The following is a 23,100-nucleotide window of genomic DNA, read 5'->3' as shown; positions in this document are numbered from 1 at the left end:
TCCGTAAGCCCCGCCCCCGCCCGAGCCCCCACCCCGCCTCCCGCTTTCCCGTCCCAGGACGCGTTGCGCGGCCCGGGCCGGAAGTCCTCGAGTTCCCGGGTGTGTGTCTGTGTCTGTGTCTCCGGGCGGTACTCCGCCGCGATCAAGCACCTAGAGGGTCCGCGTCTGAAGCGTCACCGCTGTCACTGCCGCCACCATACCGGATCACTTCTGTAGAGGGACGGAGGCCCGGCCCTTCGCCGGGTGGAGAAGATGTTGCCCCTGTCCATCAAGGATGATGACTACAAACCACCCAAATTCAATCTGTTTGGCAAGATCTCAGGCTGGTTTAGGTGCGGGGTGCCGTGTCTGCTGGGAGGGGTCTGCCCGGCTGGAGGAGATAATGCCAGGAGCTAAGGATGGGTGTGAGGTCCAGGGTGGGAGCGTCACCCTCCTGCTGTGGTGGAGGGAGCATGTGGACTGGGTGGGTCTTGAAAGGGGGACTCGACTTCAGGGTCCCGGCACCCCCTTGGCTCCTGCCTGCTTCTAATCACCTGTATCGTGCTCAGGGCCATCCTGTCGGACAAGACATCCCGGAACCTGTTTTTCTTCCTGTGCCTGAACCTCTCTTTCGCTTTTGTGGAACTACTCTACGGCATCTGGAGCAACTGGTAACCAAAGGGGAAGATGATTGGGGCGGAAAGAGAGGGTTAGGGAAACTAGCCACTATTTGCTTAGTGCCACGTAGCTCTGTACCGGTAGGTTCAGGTCTTACCTTGGCCGCTATCACTTTTGCTGAGTTGCTGTCTCATATCAACTCGTAAGGGATGCTTTTCTAAGATCAGGGCCCATAAGGTACAGTCTCTTCTTGATTTCCTGCAACTCCATCAGACAAGACTGACAGGCCCCCGCCCCCCCTTTTTTTTTTTTTGATAAAATAAATCTCTTTTCTAACTTAGCTTTGCTCAGGAAAACTGGGAGGATCTTGTTAGCTAACCTCCCAGTGGGTGTGGCTTTTATTATTATTTTTTGGATCTTACCCTTAAGATTCTGAGAGGGTAGATCTGAGCGACCCTGTTTAATTAATGGTTATCTTTGAATGGCTTTTGAAGAGGTTTGTGAAGAGACCTTTGGCAAAGCATATGTTCTCTTTTACGGTGAAACTGTCTCATTATTTTTCCTCTTATCTTTACTGCAGTAGAAAATCCTATACGGGTTTTCTGAAAGTGCCTCTGGATTTGACTGGTTTTGGTGTCACCTTTGGGTTTGTTGTTTGTTTCTGTTTTCCGTTGTCATGATTCGGGTAGAGGAGTGTCCAGTGTGAGTGAGGATATAAAGTCTCTAGTATTTAAGTGTTAGGTATGGGATAACTTCTGGGCTTGTCAGCACACTTCTCAAGGGTGCTAACTCCACCTGTAGACTTTATTCCCTTTTAAGAATCCGCCAAGAGAGGGGCTCTTGCGGAAGATCATAGTTTAGTTTTCAACGGCATGTCTGGAGGCTCACAAGTGCCTGTAACTCCAACTTCAAGGAACCTTACTCCTTCTGGGCCCCACAGGCACCCAGACACATGTGACAGACACACACACACACACAATTTTTTTTTAAATGTTAAAGAATCTAATAAAGAATGAGGGGTATAAATCTCCCAGAATCTTTGAAGGCAATTTATATGGGCTCTTTGATTATCCTGTGCCATTTATGGTTTGTTTTTTGTTACTTCTATTAAACTAATTTGATCTCTGCCTTTTAAAATACATTTTCAGAGAAAAAAAGATGGTAGTCTTTGGTCTCTCGCTCTGTTGAGTTTGAACAAAAGTTAATCCAATCACCAGGTGTTGTGACATCTCTGGTGCCTACCTTTGATCATTTGTTGGGATTTTGGTATGGCCTAGTGGTATAGTTCTTGCCTGCCATGTGCTAGGCCCAGGATTCAGGCCCAGTACTACCAAACACACACACACACACACACACACACACACTCAGGAGGATGTCTGTGAGTTTGAGGTCACTCTTGGCTACATAGTTTCTGGACAGCCAGAACTAAGAGACCCTGCCTCAGAAAACAAAAAGCACAAACAAACAAAAAACCAACAAAAATACCCCCCTCCATAAAACAAAACAAAACCTTCCATAAGTAGTAGATTATAAAGATTATTGGTTTTGTTATTACTTGGGGCACAGAAGTCAAAGTGACACTATTTAATCTTTATTTAAGAACCATTTTGATTCTCCTAAGAATTGTATGTATATTGAAGCATATCCCATAACAGATATTTTTAATCTCATAAAGTTTATGCCTTTCAATAGGTCACATTTGCTGAAAGCACCATAGTTTTAATGTGTATTTGAATATAATACTTTAATCATTACTATATATGATTTATAATGTACTTTACATTTTTCTCTTTCTGAATTGGGTCATAATTTTGGCATTGGTGCTGTTTATTCGATGACTACACTGTAGCTTGTATCATACATTTTACTAGTTATTCTATAGAACAACATACTGTGTTTCATTATAACCTTTCATTGGTTCGTAGAAGTTGGGAGGAAAGTGTAGGACTAAATACTCTCCATGGTTTTTGTTTACTTTGTGGCATTATCTTTTCTATCTTTTTAAAATTAGATTTCTTTCTCCTCACATAATATATCCTGATTATGGTTTCCATTCCCTCTACTCTTCTCATTCCCCTACCTCCCCTCCAATCCAGATCCATTCCCTTTATGTCTCTCATTAGAAAACAGACAGGCTTCAAAGGGATAATAATGAAATAAAATAAAATACAAGATAAAACCTAACACATTGGAGTTGGACAAAACAAACAGAGACCACTCATTTATGCACTCGGGAATGGCATAAAAACACTAAACTGGAAAGCCTTAATATATATGCAGAGGATCTGTTGCAGACTTGTACAGGCCTTGTTAATTTTCATTCATTTATTGTTGAGTAACTACATAATCTCAACAGAAGAATGTAGTTTTGCATCATCAAGGTTAATTTTTTTTTTCCAAGTTGCAGCAAAAAGCAAAGGCAATAATTGTTTAAACAGACAGTACCTTCTTCCCAGGACGGTTGGCAGAGCTGCACCTCTCCCTTGCATCAGAATGGAGAACGAGACAGAAAATGTGCATGGTCTATTAAGACTTGTCTGGTCGCTAACACATTATGCTTTCCCTCATACTTTTATCACATGCTCATGCCTGGAAGCCATGTGGTTTAGTCCACGAGAGCATGTGAATTGATACAAGTCAGGGCTTTGTTACAGAGGAACAGGGGCATATGTACTGGAGAAAGAGATCCACCCACTTAGCATTGATGTGGGATTCCCCTCTGTATGCTATGAATATGTTTAATTACCACTGGTTAATAAAGAAGTTGCTTTGGCCTATGATAGGGCAGAATATAGGTAGGCAGGAAAACTAAACGGAATGCAGGGAGAAAAAAGATAGAGTCAGGCAGATGCCATGTAGCTGCCGAAGGAGAAAGATGTCAGAACCTTACCAGTAAACCACAGCCTCATGGTGAAACAGAGATTACTAGAAATGGGTTAATTTAAGATGTAAGAGCTAGCTAGGAATATGCCTAATCCATTGGCCTAACAGTGTTGTAATTGATACAGTTTTTGTGTGATTATTCAGGTCTGGGCAGCCGGGAAATATAAAAGCAGTCTCTGTTTACATAGCTTAGGAAGTCTGGATGCAGTGTTTTCGTTTCTTCTTTCAAGGTTCCAGCAAGGGCTCCAGCACCTTTTGTCTGAGTTGTATGGTGCTTCCCACTCCGTCCCCTTGTGTATCACTGTGTTTGACACTGTGTGTTTGCACGCTCTTCTGCTAGCATTTACTTCACCATCTGTTTAGAAACTTAATTTCAATTATGTCATACACTGAAACTGTTCTCAACATGTTGAGAACAGTTTCACTTAGTCCAGTGGTTCTCAACCTGTGGGTTACGACCCTTTTGGCAACCCTCTATTTCCAAAAATATTTGCATTACGATTTATAACAGTAGTAAAATTACAGTTATGAGGTAGCAACAAAATCAGTTTATGGTTGGGGTCACCACAGCATAAGGAGGTGTATTAAAGGTCGCAGCGTTAGGAAGGTTGAGAAGCACCGCCTTAGATACTGACGAAACTTACAGAACAGACTGTAAAAGGTTATGTTTCTGTTTTTATGTTTTTGTTTTGATATTTGTTCTAGAAATGCTAACGGCTATATTGGGGGTGATTTGGTCCTGTTTTTATGTAATGTGTAGAGAAGATGTTTGCTAAGTAATTCCTTGGTCAGAAGTGCTCGCATTTATCATGTATTTTTTTTATTATATTAAAACTTAAAAATGTTTTAGTCTTTCATCAAGCTTTCTCCTTTTGTATGGCAACTCATCAGGTGTGGTGGAGCCCTTTGCCTTCTCGAGGTTTTGTTTTTCCGCTTAAAAACTTCGAAAAGTATTCATTTTGATGAACATTAAGAATCATAAAATGGCATAGAGTTGTAAGTTATTTAGCTATAGCTCATTAGTTTACTAACTTTAGTCAGCTCATGAGCCTCATGATTTTCTTTGGCTTTTAAAATATGTTTGTGTGTTATTATTTATGTGTGCATGCGTGTATGTGTCATTATACCTGTGAAGGTCAGAAGTTGAATTCAGTAGCATCATAGATTACTTCCTTCCCTATATTTTGAGAATAATTCATCCCTAACCTTGTTTTCTAATTTCTTAATAATAAATGTATACTTAGTCCTCTTATTCCACGTTATAAAAATCAGCTGGACAGGGGTTTGTGAATTATGATGATCCCTTGTCTTCAATTGTAAATTAATATTTAACAGTCACTGTGAGTATACTGTTGGCTCAGTTAGCAGTAGACCTTTTCAGAAACTTTTATATTGGAAAATCTTATTGACACATGTACTAGTTGTCAATAGTGTAAAGGACACATGTACTAGGTGTCAATAGTGTAAAGGACACATGTACTAGGTGTCAATAGTGTAAAGGACACATGTACTAGTTGTCAGTAGTATAAAGGACACATGTATTAATTGCCCATCTTTACAGCCCACAGCTTGTTTGACCCATTTTGTTGCCCATGTCACACTGCTGGGTTGACTTAAACAGATACAACATCCAGCCTTTCAGAACTGCTTAGGGTGAGTCTTTAATAGACAAGAGCCAGCCTTAACAGTTCCCAAGTGCTCATATGTCCTTCTGTGTGTCATGCATTCTTCTTAAATATGTTATTCAGGAAAGAATCTAAGTCAGATCCACACAGTGTTTGTTTGGCTGATAGGGTTACATATCTAGAATTGATAGCCTTTTCTTCCTGCCTTGATTTTTACATGTGGATTTTAAACATATTTTTTTTTCCTTTTAAAAGCTGATCTTAAATTAGGTAAGTCTCAAACTCTCTGGTGCCAGAATTATAGATACATGCTACCACTCCTAGTGTAAGATAAAATCCTTCTCAAGAAACTCTCTCCTTTCCCTCCCTCTTCCCTCCCCTCCTTCCTTCTTTTCTGTTCCATGTAGACAGGATCCTTTTGTCATGTGTCATGGAGGCAGATTATGTTCCATTTTACTGAAGTGTTAGGGTTTCTCCTTATACCACAGGAAATCTCTCTCATTCAAATGTCTTTATAACTAGTCATGTAAAAGTATTGTAACACTTTTTAAAAGAAATTAGTGTTTAGACTGGGCAGTGGTGGCGCACGCCTTTAATCCCAGCACTTGGGAGGCAGAGGCAGGCGGATCCCTATGAGTTTGAGGCCAGCCTGGTTTACAAGAGCTGGTTCCAAGATAGGCTCCAAAGCTATAGAGAAACCCTGTCTCTAAAAACCAAAAAAGGAAAAACAAAACAAAGAAAAATATTAGTGTTTTAGAGGAATGCAGAACAAGTATGCTGCTTGTAAGAAATAGCTTTTCCTTAGCACACTTTACTTGATGTGCAAATCCATAATTTTAGGTAATATCTATGCCGCCTTAATGTTTTACTTAACTTTTTATTTTTCAAAAGTTTTTATTATATTTTATTTGTCCTTTGCACAGGCGTGTGTGTGTGTGCACGTGCGCATGAGGAATGCATGCCTTGATACACGTGTGGAATCCAGCAGGTACCCTGTGGGAACTGGCGCTGTCTTTCCACCTTGAACACACAGGTCTTCAGATTTGGTGTCAGGCACCTTGCCCTCTTGAATCATCTCATCAGCCCTTACCTTTATGTTGTAAAGAACTTTGTACCATGCCGTCCAAATGATAACTTGTAGTGAGTTACACTTGCTAGTACTGAAGATGAGTAGCGAAGTTCACGTTTTCCCGCCAGTATTGTCCCAGTGAATGTGAACTGGAGGCTTTTCATGTGGGTTTATCTCCTCATCTGTAGCTAAGTAACTTTCACATCATGATCCTAGGTTCAGGGAGACGGCTTCATATCGTCTGCTCTAAGAGAACACGGTGCTCTTGCATTTCAGAAGAGGAAGTAGATTTTCAAGTTCGCTTACATTTTATTAAATGCTTAAATTGCCCCGGGAACATAATGCAGTGGTAGAGCCCCAGCATCATAAAAATAAATATAAGTAAGTATTAAAATTGCTACAATCCACAGAACTTACTTTTTGTGTTCCCCTTAGGGCAATGTTTTGTATCCATTGAATGTACACAAAACAAATTTGTTTGGCGGGGGAAGGGGAGGCAGAGAGCTTGCTGGGGTTCCTGTAAAAGTACCTCAAATTAAGTGACTGGCATATCAGAAGTTTCTGGTCTTATAGTTGGGAGGTATACATCTGGCTTCCAGGTGTCCACGGGGATTTGGGGGAGAATCTGCCTGGTGTCGCCCTCCTAACATCTGGGATTTACTGGTCATCTTTAACATTTCCTTGACTTGTAGAAGCATTTTCTTCATCTCTGCCTTGCCATCTCTTGGTCTCCTATGTGTGTGTCTGCCTTCAAGTTTCTGGGCCTTTTAAATAAGGATACCTGTCAGGGGGCCTGTTTATGATGTCCACCTAACTAGTTTATTGCAGGGAATCTGTCTCTAAACAAAGTCACATTCTGAGGAGAGATGTAGTTCATGGCAGTGTTTTATTAAATATACAGAGAGAGAGAGAGATGGGTAGATAGACAGGTAAATACATACGTGCATACACACATACATACTGTGTGAGCAATGGTGTGCCTCACTGCTGTAGTGACAATCATGGTGTCCTGATTCACTTAAGGAGATGTGTAGCTGTAACCAAGATGGCTGCCCAGAGGAAATAATTATAGCAGAAAAGGGGCCTAAGGCTAGCTCATCTCCATTAACCTCTGATTTGGAAAGGAAAGGGGAAAAGGATGAAGTTGAAGTGCTGGCCTGCCACTTCCTGTGGCTCTGGGGACTGAGGCTAAAGAGAATACAGGGGGTCATGTTGGGAGCTCTTCTTGGGATCCAGAACCTTGGAACTCGGGGGAGGAGTTGGATCATGAAGAGTTAAAACTCGAGGTGAAAGTGAGGGGTAGTGGATGAGACCCAGTTCCCCAGGCACCACTTTCACTAAGAAAGGTCAATTCAGCGGTGAGTTTGGGACTGGGACAGAGCGTTAGTGGCTCTGAGGAGCCATACTGTGGCGCTGCTGGGGAAGGAGCTCTTGTAGATGGAAACTATGGCAACCACTTCCCTGACAAGGGGACCAGAGTACCGGCGGGTGAGGTCTGCTCTAAGCTCTGTGTTGAAGGTAGATGTATTGGTCTTCTGTCTATGTGGTGGTTTATTTCTGGGCCTCTCTGTTTGCCTTAATGCCAGCACCCACTGTTTTGATTAATGTAGCTCTGATGCTTTTGAAATTGAGAAATAGCCTCTATCTTTGCCCCTCTTCTTCAGCAACGTTATTGCTTTATATAGGACCACTGCTTTTTTAATATGAATCAAAGTTTTTAAGTTTATTTAGTTTACATGTATGAGAGTTTTGCCTGTGTGTGTGTATATACTACGTACATACCTGGAGGTCAAAAGAGGGTGTCAGATCCCTTAGAACTTGAGTTATGGATGGTTATGAGTCACCTTGTGGGTGCTGGGAACTGAACCCAGGTCCTCTGAGAGAACAACAAATGCTTTTATCTGCTGAGCCGTCTCTCCAATTCCATGCTTGTAATATGAATTGTAAGGTGCGCTTGTCGCTCTTCTTTATAGATAATGTATTGAAAACATAGCTCATTTGGGGACAAATGTCCTCTGATTCCTTGCTCATGTGTCACATGTACTGAAATTGTAACGGTGCAGAGACTAGCACTGGCCCTGAACAAAAATGGCTTCCGTGGCTTCCATCCATGAAGCTTTGCTGAGATCTAAAATGAAAGCTATGGAGTATTGTTGTGGGTGTGGGGTGCAGCTCCATAGGAGAGCATCTACTTAGTGTGTCTGAAGCATGGGTTTGGCTACAGGCACTAAAAAGGTTTTGGTCTTTTTATTTATAAACATCAAAGCCTTCCCATTTATTTGGGCTACGTTTAATTTCTTCAGTCTTTTGTAGTTTTCAGAGTATAGTTTTGTAATTTGTTAAATTTATTTTTTTAAATGTTAATTTTTCTTTTGAGTGCTATTGCAAGTGGAAAATTTTAGATTTACTTTTGTTCTTTGTCACCATGTAGGAATGCAAAGTATTTTGATGCTTATTTTTATCCTGCAAGATTACTGAGTTAATTTATTAATTCAAATAGGGTTTTGGGAATTCTTTAAGATTTTCTATATATATTGTGAGTATATTCAATTCTACCTCTTCCCTTATTTGAGGAACTTTATTTCATTTCCTACCATATTGCCCTGTTTAGACTCTCTAGTAAAATCAATAGTAGAACAAGGAAAAGGGGCATAACTGTCATATTTCTGACCTTTGAGGGAAAACAGCCTTTCACTATTAATTAATTAGTCATTTAATTTCACCATTTACTGATGACATCAGCTACGTATTTTTGTGACTACCATGCAGAAAGTTAAAGAAATTCCTTGTATTTTCAATTTGTTGTATATTTTTATCACCAGGGATGTTATATTTTATGTAATGTTTTTCATCTGTTGAATTTTTTGTCCGTTATTGATATGATGGTTGTTTTTATCATATTACACCATCCTTGCATTCTTGGATTGAGTCACAGTTGGCCGAGTGTGTACTCTTGAAGTCTGGGTCTGCTTGCTGGTGTCTTGTTGAGCGCTTTTGGGTTCATTTTCCCTGCTGCACACTTTCTTTCTCATAATGGTTCATCTTGCCTTAGTCGTAAGGTAACACTGGTCATATCCCAAGGAAGTATTCTCTTATCTTCAATTTTTTCCCAAGTGTTTGTGAAAGATTGGTAGTAATTATGTTTTAAATGCTTGAGAATTAGCTAGTGAAGACAGCATTGGTTGTATCGTTCATTAGAGCTTGTTGGTGCTGGAAGTTTCAAAACAAGCAAGTCAATTTTTTCTTCCTGTCTGGGCTTCTGATTATCAACTTTCAGATAGTTTTGTGAGATTGGTTGCCTCCTGGTACTTGGTTTTAGATAATTTGTTGACACACGGGTCATAATCTTTCCTTATTATTTCTTTCAGTTCTTTAAAGTCAACAGTATCTCTCTTTATTCTTGATTTTTTAGTAGTAAGAATTTTTGTTACCACTGTTTCTTTAGACAAAGACTCTCACTGTGCAGCCCAGCTGGCCCCAACTGCTCCCTCAGCTCCTGCGCTCTGGGATTACAGACTCATGCCTGGAGCTTAAGCCTTTTCACGGATCAGTTGATGTAAAGGTTGCCAGTTTCCTTGATCTTTTCAAAGAACCAACTTTCGATTTTGATACTTTTTTCCTTAAAAAAAAATTCTCAGTTGTCCTTAAAGAGAGTAGAGGCACGCAAACTTCTTTCTTGTGTTCTTTGGACATGGTGCTACATTATGTTCTGACTTAAGCCATTTCCAGTGAGAAGAATCTACGACCCTTAATCCTTTCCCCTTTCTCTTTGGTGTTCTGTATGAAGTGTGAGGGTCCCCTTTCTTTGTGGGGACTCACTAATTTATCCTGGATTGCGATTGGCTGGTCTCCCTCTCTAGTGGGTACTCACTAATTATCGTGGATTGCGATTGGCTGGTCCCCTTACCACCAATGGGTACTCACTAATTATTGTGGATTGCGATTGGCTGGTCCCCCTCTCTAGTGGGTACTCACAAATTGACCTGGATTGTTGACCGGCTGGTTGATCCCCTCCCCAGTGGGTGCTCATTAATTATCATGGATTGCGATTGGCTGGTCCCCCTCCCCAGTGGGTACTCACTAATTATCGTGGATTGCGATTGGCTGGTCCCCCTACCCAGTGGGTACTTACTAATTATTGTGGATTGTGGTTACCTTTCTTTCAGAAATTTTGGATAATCCTCAATTACTTAATTTGGCTCTTTCATGTAAAGTTTCTGAATAGGGACATTCTCCATTTGTTCATGAATGTTCCATGAATGCTCCACACCCATATTCTTTAACAGAGTAATTATTTTTGTATTTGTATTTTGCCTGTATGTATGTCTGTGCACCATGCATGTCTGGAGTCTACAGAGGCCCGAAGAAGGTGTTGGATCCCCTAGAACTGGAGTTACAGGTAGTTGTGAGCCACTGTAAGGGTGCTAAGAACTTAATCTGGTGTTTTTAGCTGCTGAGCCATTTTTCCAGCCCCTAATCACATTTATTTTTAAAGTTCTCTGACAGTTCTAACATCTGGGCCATTTCTGATTCTGATTCTGTTGCTTGCTTTAGTTCTTGACAGGGAGTCTTCGATGGTGCTCCTCATTTGTCCCTTCAAGTATTTACCCACCAGCTTTCCTTCCAAATGCTTACTGTGGTAGGGCTTTGAAGCCGGTGTGGTCAATAGTTGCTCTAGGTTTGTTTTTGTTGGTTAATTTCACTAAATGACAGTTCAGGTTTTCTGGTGGTTTCTACTGCTCTGTGTTTAGTGTAAAATTTAGAGTATTAAAGTACTAGAGGGTTTTCATGATACTTGATTTTTATCTCAGATTTCAGCAAGTGTACCTGCACCACAGCCAGATCCCTCTGTGATCTTGGTAGATTTCTTCTGCCATGTCACAGGCTTGGTGAAGACATGGTGGTGAGTTCTACTGCGGCTTTAGACTTAGGCAGTCCTGGTACAATAAGTATCAGAGTTCATTGTTTGTTCTTTCTCTTTTTATTTCTTTTTAGATAAAGAATGGAAGTTTGTTAAACTCGTGGTTCTGGAGGCTGTGAAGTTCAATATGAAGGGTCTGGCATCTGGTGGAAGGGTCTTCTAGTTGTATCATAGTGTATCATAGTGCAGAGAGGGCATCGCTGGGCGAGACAAAGCTGGTATCGTAGGAAGGATGTTGTGTTCCTCCATCTTTTCCTGCTTATCCTGTCTTCCCTCTACAACTTAGAGTCAAGAGCTGGGAGCAGGACAGTTGATAATAGCAGACTTGGCACTGCTGTTCTTGCAGGGGACCCAGGTTCAGTTAGCAGCATCTTATGTGGCACCTCGCTCACAGTTGTCTGTAATCCAGATCTAAGGAGCTGATGCTCTCTTTTGGCCTTCAGGGGCATCGGGCACACATGTGGAACACATACATACATGCAGGCCGTCACACACATAAAACAAACAAATCTTAAAATATAATAATGAGAGCAAACTTTTTTGCCTCTGGATAACAGCCTCTCCCCAGCAGCAATGTTTTTTCTATCCATCTTATCTTAATAGTGGCTGTCCTTGTGACCAGACAGTGAGCAGTTTCTATCCTGCTGCAGCACACAACTGTGTTCTGCTGCTGCTGCTGCTGCTGCTACTGCTGCCGTTACCATTCTTGGCAGTGCTAGGCTTTTAGTTAACATGATCGTCCTGTGTCTTATTTTAATGCTGCCTTAGAGGGTAATTCCAGATTAATTAAAAAACTTTAGTTTTTAGAATGAATACTTTACTGTTTGCTTCGTATTATAATGTTCTGTTCTTTGTGTTCTTTTTCAGCCTAGGCTTGATCTCCGACTCTTTCCACATGTTTTTTGACAGCACTGCCATACTGGCCGGATTGGCAGCTTCTGTTATTTCAAAGTGGAGAGACAATGATGCTTTCTCTTATGGGTAAGACTTTAAAATACTTGTCTTGAGCTATCAGATACACAGAAAAATGTACAGCTCTTATGCTATGAGTTTTTACAAGTTGAATTTATTTGTGTGATTTGAGCTCTCGGAGCCCTTCTCAGGCCTCTTGTAGTCCTTATGCACCTCCCTCAGGGTTACCCTTAGACTTCCTGGGTTACATAGAGAAAGGAATAGGGTGGGGGAAGTGGTGTAATTATATTATAATCACAAAAATAAACCATTTCTTAATGTGTGTGATCAGAATCTATAATGTAACTTTATTCATTCATAGGAATCCTTTTGTTTGACAGATAAGCCCTTAGTTTTACCAATAGAATTTAGGAGATACATTGTTACATATAAGGATTTTCTCATAGCCTATTTTTGACAAAGAAAACCATATGAAACTGATCATATTTCATTTTTTATTGAAGAGATACCTTTCTGTTATTTATTTAAACTTATTTCATAACACAGTCTTACTTGTCTTTTTAGCTTTGCTCCTATGTGTGGTGATTTCTCTCTCCCCTGGTTTGTACACTCAGCCACATACTATGGAAGGACCTTGATGAACCAGATTAGATGCTGAATTGGCTTCCTGCCCCCACTGACTAGGGAGGCAGCAGAGTTTTCATTATTTGCTTTAGGCTTCCTGATGCTTCCTGTTAGTGTAATTCTGTTCACATGTAAGCAGAGAGGAGGACTGATGTCCTTTTCACCTTTCTTGTGTTGATTCCTTCCTCTATCCCTGCTTCATCCCTTAGTGCTTCCTCACACCGCCCCTTCCTCCCTCTCCACCTATTTCCTCCACACATTTTAGTCAGTGCTCATACTTGCACCCTCCCCTTGCCTTGGCTAACTGACAGATGAGATGTACTCAGGCAATTCTACTTTCAAAATTACATGTTTTAATTCTAAGACTCACTCTCTTCGGGCAAACAATCATCTGTGATCATTTGTCTAGTTTTCTTCTTCATTTTAAACCTACAACCAGACCCAGTAATATAGTAAAGCAAATCTAGCAGTTTATCAGAATGCATAAAACTTACTACCCAGCTAGAAATTAGGAACCAAAGATGCCTAAAATATTTCTTGCCTTTGATCTTGAAATTCAGTGAGCTAAGGATAAAAGGCTTTCTGTCAAGCATTAACTATGGGACTGGAAGAAGAGATTAAAAGAAAATGATCTTTTTTGAAAAACAATAATCCTACTGAATTAGTAGATAAATCCCTTTTAAGTGTAAATTATAGAAAACTGGCTGTATGTTATTTGAATTTAGTACACTTTGCTCCAAAACAGTTTTGGAGAAAACTTTGACAAATAATACATGAATTTAATTTACTTATATATATTTGAAAATGGAGTATAAAATTCCTATTGTATAGATCTACATGCTAGGATGAATTCAACACAGCTGGCGAGGGGACCTGTAAAGACTTCCTTCAGCCTGTCGTGGTTGCATATGGAAGTCCATAGTGAGTTCCAGGGTATACTGAGACGGTCTCTACATTACCAGAAAAGAAAAAGATGTTTTTATAACAAAAATACGTTTAGAAGTTGACATAGAAAGGCATTTTTTATTTTCTTAAAGATAGACTGCTTATATAGTCTACTTGGCTCAGAACTTAGAACCCTTCTGGCCCAGCTTCTGTGCTGGCATTGCTGGTGTGTGCCACCACAGTGTCTGAAGAGCAGATCTGATGCTTTGCGATGCTGAGGAAGGACTAGCTGACGTGAGCATACTTTGAGTTAAAGTTGTTTCCATAGCTCCAGGCCAAACATGCCTTGGGGAAAAATGAACTCTTTCCCCAGTGCTTCACCTAAGTAGGAAGCAGAAAACTTTAGAAGCCCAGAGACAAGGGCTGGGCATTTAAAAGTGGCTTCATAGAATCATGTGAAGATAGAGTTAATTCTAAAAATAAATAACTAAAAGTTTAGGCTGAATATATTAGTTTAGGAAAAGATAAACATGAATCTCAAATTGTTTCTGACGTAATGCAGGGACACTTTAACTTTACCTGCGGTTAGAGCTCCATTTCCTGAAGATTTTGTCGCCAGAGGGTACAGAGCAGAACAGGAATTCTCAGGAAGGAGAATAGCTACAGTAAAAACCCGATTTCCTAGACATTTTCATCCTTCTTTAGACCCTTCCTTCTTTGTCTACTTGGCCGGTCTAGGTTTACATTTCTGTGGCTTTCTAAGCCCACTATCAGGAGGTCTTTTGCCTTCTGGAAGTCTATGCATTTTGTGGTATTCACTGTTAAATATAATTCATAGAAATACAATTCATAGTAAATTAATTTGTTCATCCATTTTGCAGTAGTATATAAAATTTATTCAATAAATGTGAAGACTTGTGGCACTTAAAAGTCATGCAATGCGGTTTACAGTCTGAAGAATGTACATTCATTTAAACTTTAAGAAGTATAATTCACTGTACCTTGCTCTTCTTTAGGTATGTGAGAGCGGAAGTGCTGGCTGGCTTTGTCAATGGACTGTTTTTGATCTTCACTGCTTTCTTTATTTTCTCAGAAGGAGTTGAGGTATAGTAGATAATCATTAGAGTCAGGAAATGACTTTTTTTTTCTCAATGAAAATGTTTTTAAAGATGTAATCATCATAGAGATCTTTTCAACTATCATTTATTGAGGTTTGTCTTGGATTAGAGAAAATATGTGTGTACAGGAGGACTTATGAAATAAGTTACATATATATGAAAATTACATATAGATAGATAGATAGATAGATAGATAGATAGATAGATAGATAGATAGATAGATATCTTGCTGGAAACAATGAAATGGCAGTGCTCTGTAAACGGAGGTGCTACCACTGAGAAGTAGAGGTGCATTCTGGGTAATTGGTCCTTTAGGAATTGTCTTAAAAACATCTAGAACCCGAGAGTTTTGCTAGTGAATATTTAATACTTGGTGTACATTTTCTAAGAGCAGAAGGAAACTGAAGATTGGTAAACTTCCAGAGAGCAGGGGACCAGGTTTTGAACCACATCTAGTTAGAGACAGTAACTATTACTTTTTCTATGATGGATGAATATGAGCTTTAGTTCTCTCAGCTTTAGGCAGCTAGTGTTGAACTCTTTTACTTCTGAAAATATCTAAAAATTTTAATATTGCATTGTATTGCCAGCAGTTTCAATTGGGAATTTTATCAATGCCGTCTCTTTGTATTGTGTGTTTTCTAGAGAGCGTTGGCTCCTCCAGATGTACACCATGAGAGACTGCTGCTTGTGTCAATTCTTGGCTTTGTGGTAAACCTCGTGGGAATATTTGTTTTCAATCACGGAGGCCATGGACACTCTCATAGCTCTGGTATGATGGTTAGAACTCTTTGTTTCTTAATGTCTTTAACAGTTATTCGGTGTGTGTCTGTGTGTGTGTGTATGTTTGTGTGTGCGCGTGTGCGGCGCATATGGAGGTCAGAGGACAACCTGGGAGAGTTGGTTCCTTTGTCCACTGAGTTCTGGGACTTGAGTTCAGGTCTTCAGATTTGAGGGCAGATATCCTTGCAAGTCCCTAATTTTTCTTCTTTTTAATTTTGGCATGTTTCTGTCATTAAATACTTTAGAAAATTAATAATTTTAAAGTTATAAAATATGTCTAGATACTCAGAAATGTTCTCCTGAACCATGCCTTGTCCGTAGCTCTCTGTCCCAATGCCTTTCCGAGCTGCTGTGCACATTATCATATTGTTTATAGCTCTCTGTCCCAGTGCCTGTCTGAGCTGCTGTGCATATTATCGTATTGCTGTGGATCTCTCCAGACTTCTGTTGCTCATCTGCTTCATGTAATATTTAATTCATATTAAAAAATCAGCTACCAGAAAACAACAAATTTAGTTACTAAAACAAGTTGTGTGTATGCTTATAATGTACTGTATGATGCATTTTAAAGATCCTTCCAGTGATAGATGTTGATCTGCTACCTTGCATTTTTTAAAATTAATTTATGAAATCACTGTATTGTAACTCACAGAAAGCTCCATGGTATGAAGCCAGGCCTGGTGGTGTATGCTTGCTACAATCCCAGCACTTGGGAGACAGAGACAGGAGAATTAATGCTAGTGTCCGGCTTACCTGTTCTACACAGTGAATTCCAGGCAATCTAGGGTACATGGTGAGACCCTGTCTCACCCAGAAGCAAAATAAAAGCCCCCCCCCCACAATGCATTTATACCCTAAAATGAAAACACAACAACAAACAAAGAGGGAACAAGAAAGCATATGAAGCTGTTGTACTGCTCAGCTCAGATCTAGAGCATTTCCATCAGTGCAGATAGCGTCTTTAATTCACTGTTAGTGTATAAGGAGAATTCATAAAACAGCATTTTAGTAAGTGCACTTTTTAAAGTTGCCTTCTGCAATGACTACTATTCATATTCATTTCCAGAAATAAATGTATTTTCTCCTCAGCCCACATCCACCTGTAATGTTACAGGTTAAAGTGGTTTTGCTCATATTTAATAAAGTTGGCTTCTAATTTTTTCTTGTTCCTGGTTCGTAGTGAAGTTGAACATTCTGGTGGTGTGTTCTAGACAATAACTACTTCTCTGTTTTTCCCACGTGTTTATAAGTTACAGAATTACTTCATAATTACTTAAGATATTCTACTTTTCTTTATGTGTTGTAAATATCTTTTTCCAGTTAATGCATGTATTTAAGTTTTCATATAGAGACTCATTTGTATGTAGTCTGTGATACTTAACCTTAATTGTCCCTGGCACACACACTTGTAGGCTCCTGGAAAGAAAGTCTCAGTGACGCACTGTGTACATTAGCTTGGCCTGTGTGCATGCCTGACGGGGGACTGTATCAGTGTAGTTAGCTGATGTGGTGGCACCATTCCCTAGGCAGGGGTCCTGAGATGGAGCTTAGCAGCAGGCAAGAGAGCTTGCCTGTGGATGTAGTAGCTGTTTGAAGTTCCGCCTTGACCGAAACCTAGAAGTGCAAACTGGAATGAACTCTTTTCTCTCCGTAACTGCTTTTGCTCTTTTTAGGGTGTTTTGTCCCAGAGGCTGAAATGAAAGGACAGCATAGTCCGGTTTCTGTCATATATTTGTTTCATGTGTGTTTTCTTCTCTGTTTCAAGGATTTCCTATTCCAGGGCATGAACATCAAATCCTCTATACTAATGCTTTCATTTTGGTTTGATGGTTTCTTGTTACCCAGTTTGTTTTTCCATCTATTTATACTGTATTCTGTGTAATGCGTGAGTTTGAGATATTTCTCCCTTGGGAAGAATAAGCATTTTTCCTATGAAAACTTTTAGTGATTGTCCCGGGGACAGCATCTAGTTCAGATGCTTGGGAAGTTAATTCAGTCATACCCAGACCTCTGTGCCAGTGTTCTCCTGTTCTCTTCTTCCTTTATTTTATGCCTGTAACCCATCAATATAGTTTTGTACTAACTGGTTTTTGCTCTATCTTTTCAGAGTTGGGAACACAAACTCTGTGCTTTTGTAGTTATGAACTACTCTTTAATGTCTTTTGATTTACCCTGAAAGCCCTACAATATTTTGAGGGGACAGGCTTTTGTTCATCCGGATTGCCTCAATTTTGCTTTTATTTTAAAGGGAGTTCTGCAGATTATAGAATTTTTTAATTTCTCGAGACAGGGTTTTTCTGTGTAGCTGCAGTAACTGTCCTGGAACTTACTTTGTAGACCAGGCTGGCCTGGAACTCACAGAGATCCATCTGCCTCTGCTTTCCGAGAGCTGGGATTAAAAGCTTGCATCACCACTGCCTGGTGATTATAGAATTTTTTAGTTCTGCTCCCACCACTACCATTTCAATATCCATCCGCTGCCTTTTGGCTTCTAGAGTTTCTTTCATTTGTTTCACTTTTAAATTATGTATTTATTGTGAGTGTGTGTGTGTGCATGTGCACACACACACAAAGGTGGTATTTGGCATGTGGAGGAGCATCCAACGTTCTGTTTGCTTGCCAGCTTGGTTGTTCCGTATCCTTTCTTCTCCTTCCACCTTTTGTTCCAGAAGCATCCCCCTTGGAACAGATTGTAGGCAAGATGTCAGTCCACATATGTGAATTGTGGGAGTTCAGCAGGTTTTAGGCAAGATATCAGGCCACATACATGTATCCATGCTCATGTGTACTGTGGGAGTTCAGCTAAAACCCTCAGTCAGCTTGATATCACATCTGGACAGCAGGAGCCCTATCTGTAATTCCAATGATTGGGAGGCTGAGGCAAGAGGATTGTTAGCTCTGGACCAGCCTGGGGTACATGGTGAGATCCTCAGTTCTTGGGCTTTGTGCTGCCGGCTAGAAGATCCACCTGCGTCCCTCTCTCAGTGCAACACGCTGGTGCTAACTGGTGGGAACTAGAGGAGGTCCGACCGTGGTCTGGTGTCCCCAAGGCTGCTCTGTGCATCTGGGGTTTCTCTTGAGCTATTGGTATTTGAAGTGCTATCGTGTACATCGTACATCAGCTATGCAGCACGGAAAGGTGACCTTCAAGATTTCCTCCTTAGTTTGGTTTTCATCAGCTGTGATATCTCTGATACGACTGAGTTTATTCTACTTGGACTTTGATGGATTTCTTGACCATACAGTCATCAGGCGGGTAATTTTCAGTCATTGGTTCCTATTTTCCTCTCTCCTCCTCTTGTTTTCTAGAGACTCTGCCTCGTTTTTCTTCATTACCTTTTTTTTTTCTGCTTTGAGAGTGTGATCTCTGTTTACCTTTTTGTACATTGGTTGCAGCTGCAACTCCGAACTCCTGTTGAGTTCTTCCAATGGCCTCTTCAGTTTGCTATTATGCTTTAATTCCAAAATCTCTGGTATTTTAAAATTTTTCCCCCTTCTTCTCTCTGCTTCCCCATATACACACATTTTTGTTGTTTTGAGATAAAGCCTTGCTGTAGCCTATGCTAGCCTTTTAATAGCCACCCTCCTGCCTCTGTCTCCTGAGTGCTCAATTGCAGTCATGAGCCCACAACTTGGTTTTATAATTTTTATGCTGTTATTGTTGGTGACTTACTGACCTGGTTTCTTTTTACTCATTGAATATGTTTATAATAGCTGGTTAAAATCTGCCTACCGAGTCTATCTCTGGGCCTCTTTGGAAGGATCTTCAGTTAGCTGTTCTTTGTGTGAGGCATAAGTTCCTATACGTTTGCTAGGCTCCTTCCTTGATTAGGGCTGGACAGTTTAGATTACCTGGTATCAAATTGTGTCATCCCCTTAAAGTTTGTTGTTTCTGGAGTTTTGTTCCTGTGTTACTTTTCTTTTGAATCTTTCCTGGACTGGTTGACAGATCATGTGTTTCTTGTAGGAGGTGGCCATTGAGTTGTCTGATAGTTTTTATTTTAAGATCTTCCTTTTGTTTTTCTCCTGTCTGACAAGTGTTCACACTTAGACTGGTATGGTTTAGTAATCACCCAAAGTGTAGTCAGTTTTCTTAATGACTTGCTTGTATTTGGCAAAGGGATCTTTGTGAGAAAGTATATCTTACAACTCTGCTTACTTCGTAGTTACCAGAGAGCCCTAACTTTTCTCTCCTGCTTGCTTAGGGTGTCAAGGACAGTGAAGGATGAATGGCAAGTCCTTCTTTTTGAGGTCTGTTTTAGGTATGTACGTAGCCTGTGCACACATAGCCTGTGCACACATAGCCTTTTAGATTCCCAGGAGTATGTTGCTGCTTTTCAGAGTTCCTAGTGGGATCTGCCTCTCTGAGGTTTCCTGAAGTTCTTAGAAGTCTAGTGTCAGCAGCTACTGACTGCTGGGAATTCCCCACTGTTGACTTAGTGCCTGAATCCCAGCTGAATTCAGCCTAGGAGCCTTCCTTGCTAGGAGACTAGAGACTGCCAGTGAATTGCACCGGTGGACAAAATACTGGATAACCAGTTGGTGCTTTAACCACGCACCCAAAGCAACCTCACTTCCCTGTTATCTACAGTGTGGTGACTTTGGGTGATTTTGCTCCTGGGCTGGGAACGGGAGACTGTGTTCCTTAACAAGACCTGGTAGCTGCTGTAGATGATGACTACATCTACAGAGTAGAATCAATCTATTCTGTGCTTCTCACTCATTGCCAGAGCTCTGACATGGTGCTTTATTACTTGTTTCTTCTGTACTTTTGTGACTTAAGGGAGGGGGAATTGGCTGCAATTCTCTTACAGCCTTCTGGAAGGTGATCTGGCATGCAGGTCTCCTGGAGATCCTGCAGAATTTGCATTTTTGGACCTTCAGAGTTTATTCCTGTGCTCCGTTCAGGGTTGCTAATAAGTACGTTGGCAGCACATTTTAGAAGCACGTGTTTTCTGCATTGACTCTGGAGCCAGGATTCTTCAAACTAGTATTATTGTAATCAGTTGTGTATTTTTGCATACCTTTTGTTCAAATATTGTTTGTTTTCTAGGCCATGGACACAGTCATTCCCTCTTTAATGGTGCTCTAGATCACACCCATGGCCACGAAGATCATTGCCATAGTCATGAAGCCAAACATGGAGCTGCACACAGCCATGATCATGCTCATGGTCACGGGCACTTCCATTCTCACGGTGAGTGGGGCCAGAGGGCCTGCAGAGGGCTAGCCTTCCAAACAGACAAGATGTGTGAGGGACTGCTGAAAGGACATTTAGCCTTAGTCTGTTTAAATGGTTCCCAATGTCAGTTTCTTTTTATTGTACTGTAGCATGAAAGTAAGGCAGTGGGCTTAATTTTTTCCCTTTCTCCCCCCAGTGAATGTAATAATAAAACACTAGGCTTTTGATTGTGTGAATGAGAAACATTTGAAGTTTAGCAAATGAAAACTTTGATTGTTTTAAGTCTGACAAGGCCATTAGTAAATAATGTTATGAAAGTACTAGAGATTTTTCAGTTTTTATTATAACTTTTTATGCTAACTGCCTAATATTTTGTGTTCATTCAGAAATCTTTATGTAATAATAGTAGATACTAAGTTATAGCCTATTTATCAACATTTTATTTCAGATCATTTATTCATAAGTTGTGAGTATAAATTAATAGGAACTGTTTAGGTAACACAATCTGCTTATGTCTTAATTAAATTGTGCCCTTAGATGTTTACTGGTACTGGCCATATGGATGGAATACTAAAGCTTTATATATGAAAAAAATGAAAAGAGCCTTGAAGATTCAGCATTCTAACATCCTAACATCCTAACATCCTAGCATCCTAACATCCTAGCATCCTAGCATCCTAGCATCCTAACATCCTAACATCCTAACATCCCAGTTTTGCAGTCTTCCCGTTTTCAAAGTACTGTATTGAGATGTGGCTGGTGAAGCAAGAGCTGTGTACATTGAGTGCTCACGCCTGACCCCGGACCGGTTCACCCTTGTGGAGCTCACCTCAGTCTGAGCTGTGGACCTCACCACCAAGCGCTTCCGCCCACCTCTTTGTTATTTATCCATTGTTTAGATTAGAGCACAGCATAAAATCTGCCCTTCTGATAATTTGAAGTGTACAGTACAGTGCTAGCTATAATTGCCCCAGTGTTTACAGCTCTGGGCCTTATGCATAAATAGTATAACTTAACCTATCGCCCTTTAACAATTACTTCTCCATCCCTACAACCTCCAGCACCTGGAAATGGCCGAGCTCCTCTCTCGGTTTCTGTGAATTCGACTCCTTCAGCTTCCTCATATAAATGGTAGCTGTATTAACTGTTAGCTGCTGCATTCATCCACGATGTCCCGAATTGCAGCTTTCTCTTTTAGAAGGAGGACGGATGCCCCATTCCTCCGTCAGGCACTTTTGGGTTGTCCCCTGTCTTGAGTGTGGAATGTCGCAGTGCAGTGAAGGGAAGCACACCTAGGTTTTGGGGATCTGGGCTTCAGCTCCTTTGGTTGTGTGCCCAGAACTGGTAAACTGGTACTGGTGCTCAGGTTGTAATAACATACTACTCTTTGTGGTGGTTGCACCAGTTTACATTCCTACTGATAGTGTATAAGGGTTGTCTTTCCCATATGCTCGTGTAGCTACAGGTATTCCCCTCCCACTGGTTCCCCTGGACAGGGTTTTCTCCACCCGCCTGTTCCCAAAGCCTCTTATAAAATAACCACTCTGAGGCTTAATAATAATTACACACTCTTTGGCCTTTTAGCTCAGGCTTCTTATTAACTAACTCTTACATCTTAAATTATCCTATTTTAATTATTTTATATTTTACCACGAGACTGGTGGTTTGTTACCTTACGTCTTACTTCTTGGATGGCTATGTGGTGACTGCCTGACTGTGCCTTCTTTCTCCCTGTATTCAGTTTAGATTTCCTGCCTAGCTATATTATGTTTTGCCTTAGAACAAAGCAACTTCTTCATTAACCAATGGCAATAAAAAAAATTCACAGCATACAGAGGGGAATCCCATATCATCTCCCCTTTCCCGACTAAAGAAAAAGAAAGGTTTTAACTTTAACATAGTAAAATTACATATAACAAAACAGGTATCAAGCAAGAATCACAGTTACAATCTTTAGTCTATTTGTATCTGGCAAAGTAAAAGAATATTCCATCTATTTTATCTTTGTAAGTCTAAAATTTTATATCTAATTTATTTTATCATAACTAAGGGAAACTATAACATTAACTATATGTCTTCAACTCCATCAAAGATCCAACAAGGATATAATATTACCTAAGTAAACAATAAGTGCATTTAAGCAACCTCCAAAGTTCTAGCAATTACAGAGACATCTTGCTGCCTGGACAGTAACCCAAAGTTCTTTTGTTTCATTTGGGCATCCATTTTCAGCCTACAGGCCCATAGTATCTAGCCGACTTTTCCACAAAGTAGTGAATTTGAAAGACCGTTCCACCTCTATCGGCAGTTTGTCAGTCACTTTCTTCTGTGTCCTGCACAATGTCTGGCAGACTCTTTCATGGAGCAGGAACCCTGAAGGACCATCTCACCTTCTTTTGGCAAGTTCAGAAGTCAGTTTTTTGTGGGTCCTGCATGTTCAGTTTATACAGCATATCATCAAGCAGTGTAGGCAAGAGCAGTTTCTTGCCCAAATAGCTAGC

General features: G+C 40.5%; 1 protein-coding gene across 1 annotated transcript in view; it reads left to right on the top strand.

The window, feature by feature from the left end:
- Positions 1-91: 91 nt before the first annotated feature.
- Slc30a7 (solute carrier family 30 member 7) overlaps positions 92-23,100 on the top strand; it is a 65,731-nt gene continuing 42,722 nt past the window's right edge. The window contains exons 1-6 of the mRNA XM_057793646.1: positions 92-332; positions 549-650; positions 11,963-12,076; positions 14,533-14,620; positions 15,280-15,406; positions 20,471-20,614. Coding sequence (XP_057649629.1) covers positions 253-332; positions 549-650; positions 11,963-12,076; positions 14,533-14,620; positions 15,280-15,406; positions 20,471-20,614 — 655 coding nt within the window. The 5' untranslated portion in view covers positions 92-252. The remainder of the gene's footprint in view (positions 333-548; positions 651-11,962; positions 12,077-14,532; positions 14,621-15,279; positions 15,407-20,470; positions 20,615-23,100) is intronic.

This window comes from Chionomys nivalis, chromosome 18 (genome assembly GCF_950005125.1).
Source record: "Chionomys nivalis chromosome 18, mChiNiv1.1, whole genome shotgun sequence".
Taxonomy (NCBI): Eukaryota; Metazoa; Chordata; class Mammalia; order Rodentia; family Cricetidae; genus Chionomys; species Chionomys nivalis.
Note: the sequence above shows the minus strand (reverse complement) of the source record. Positions and strands in the feature narration are given on the sequence as shown.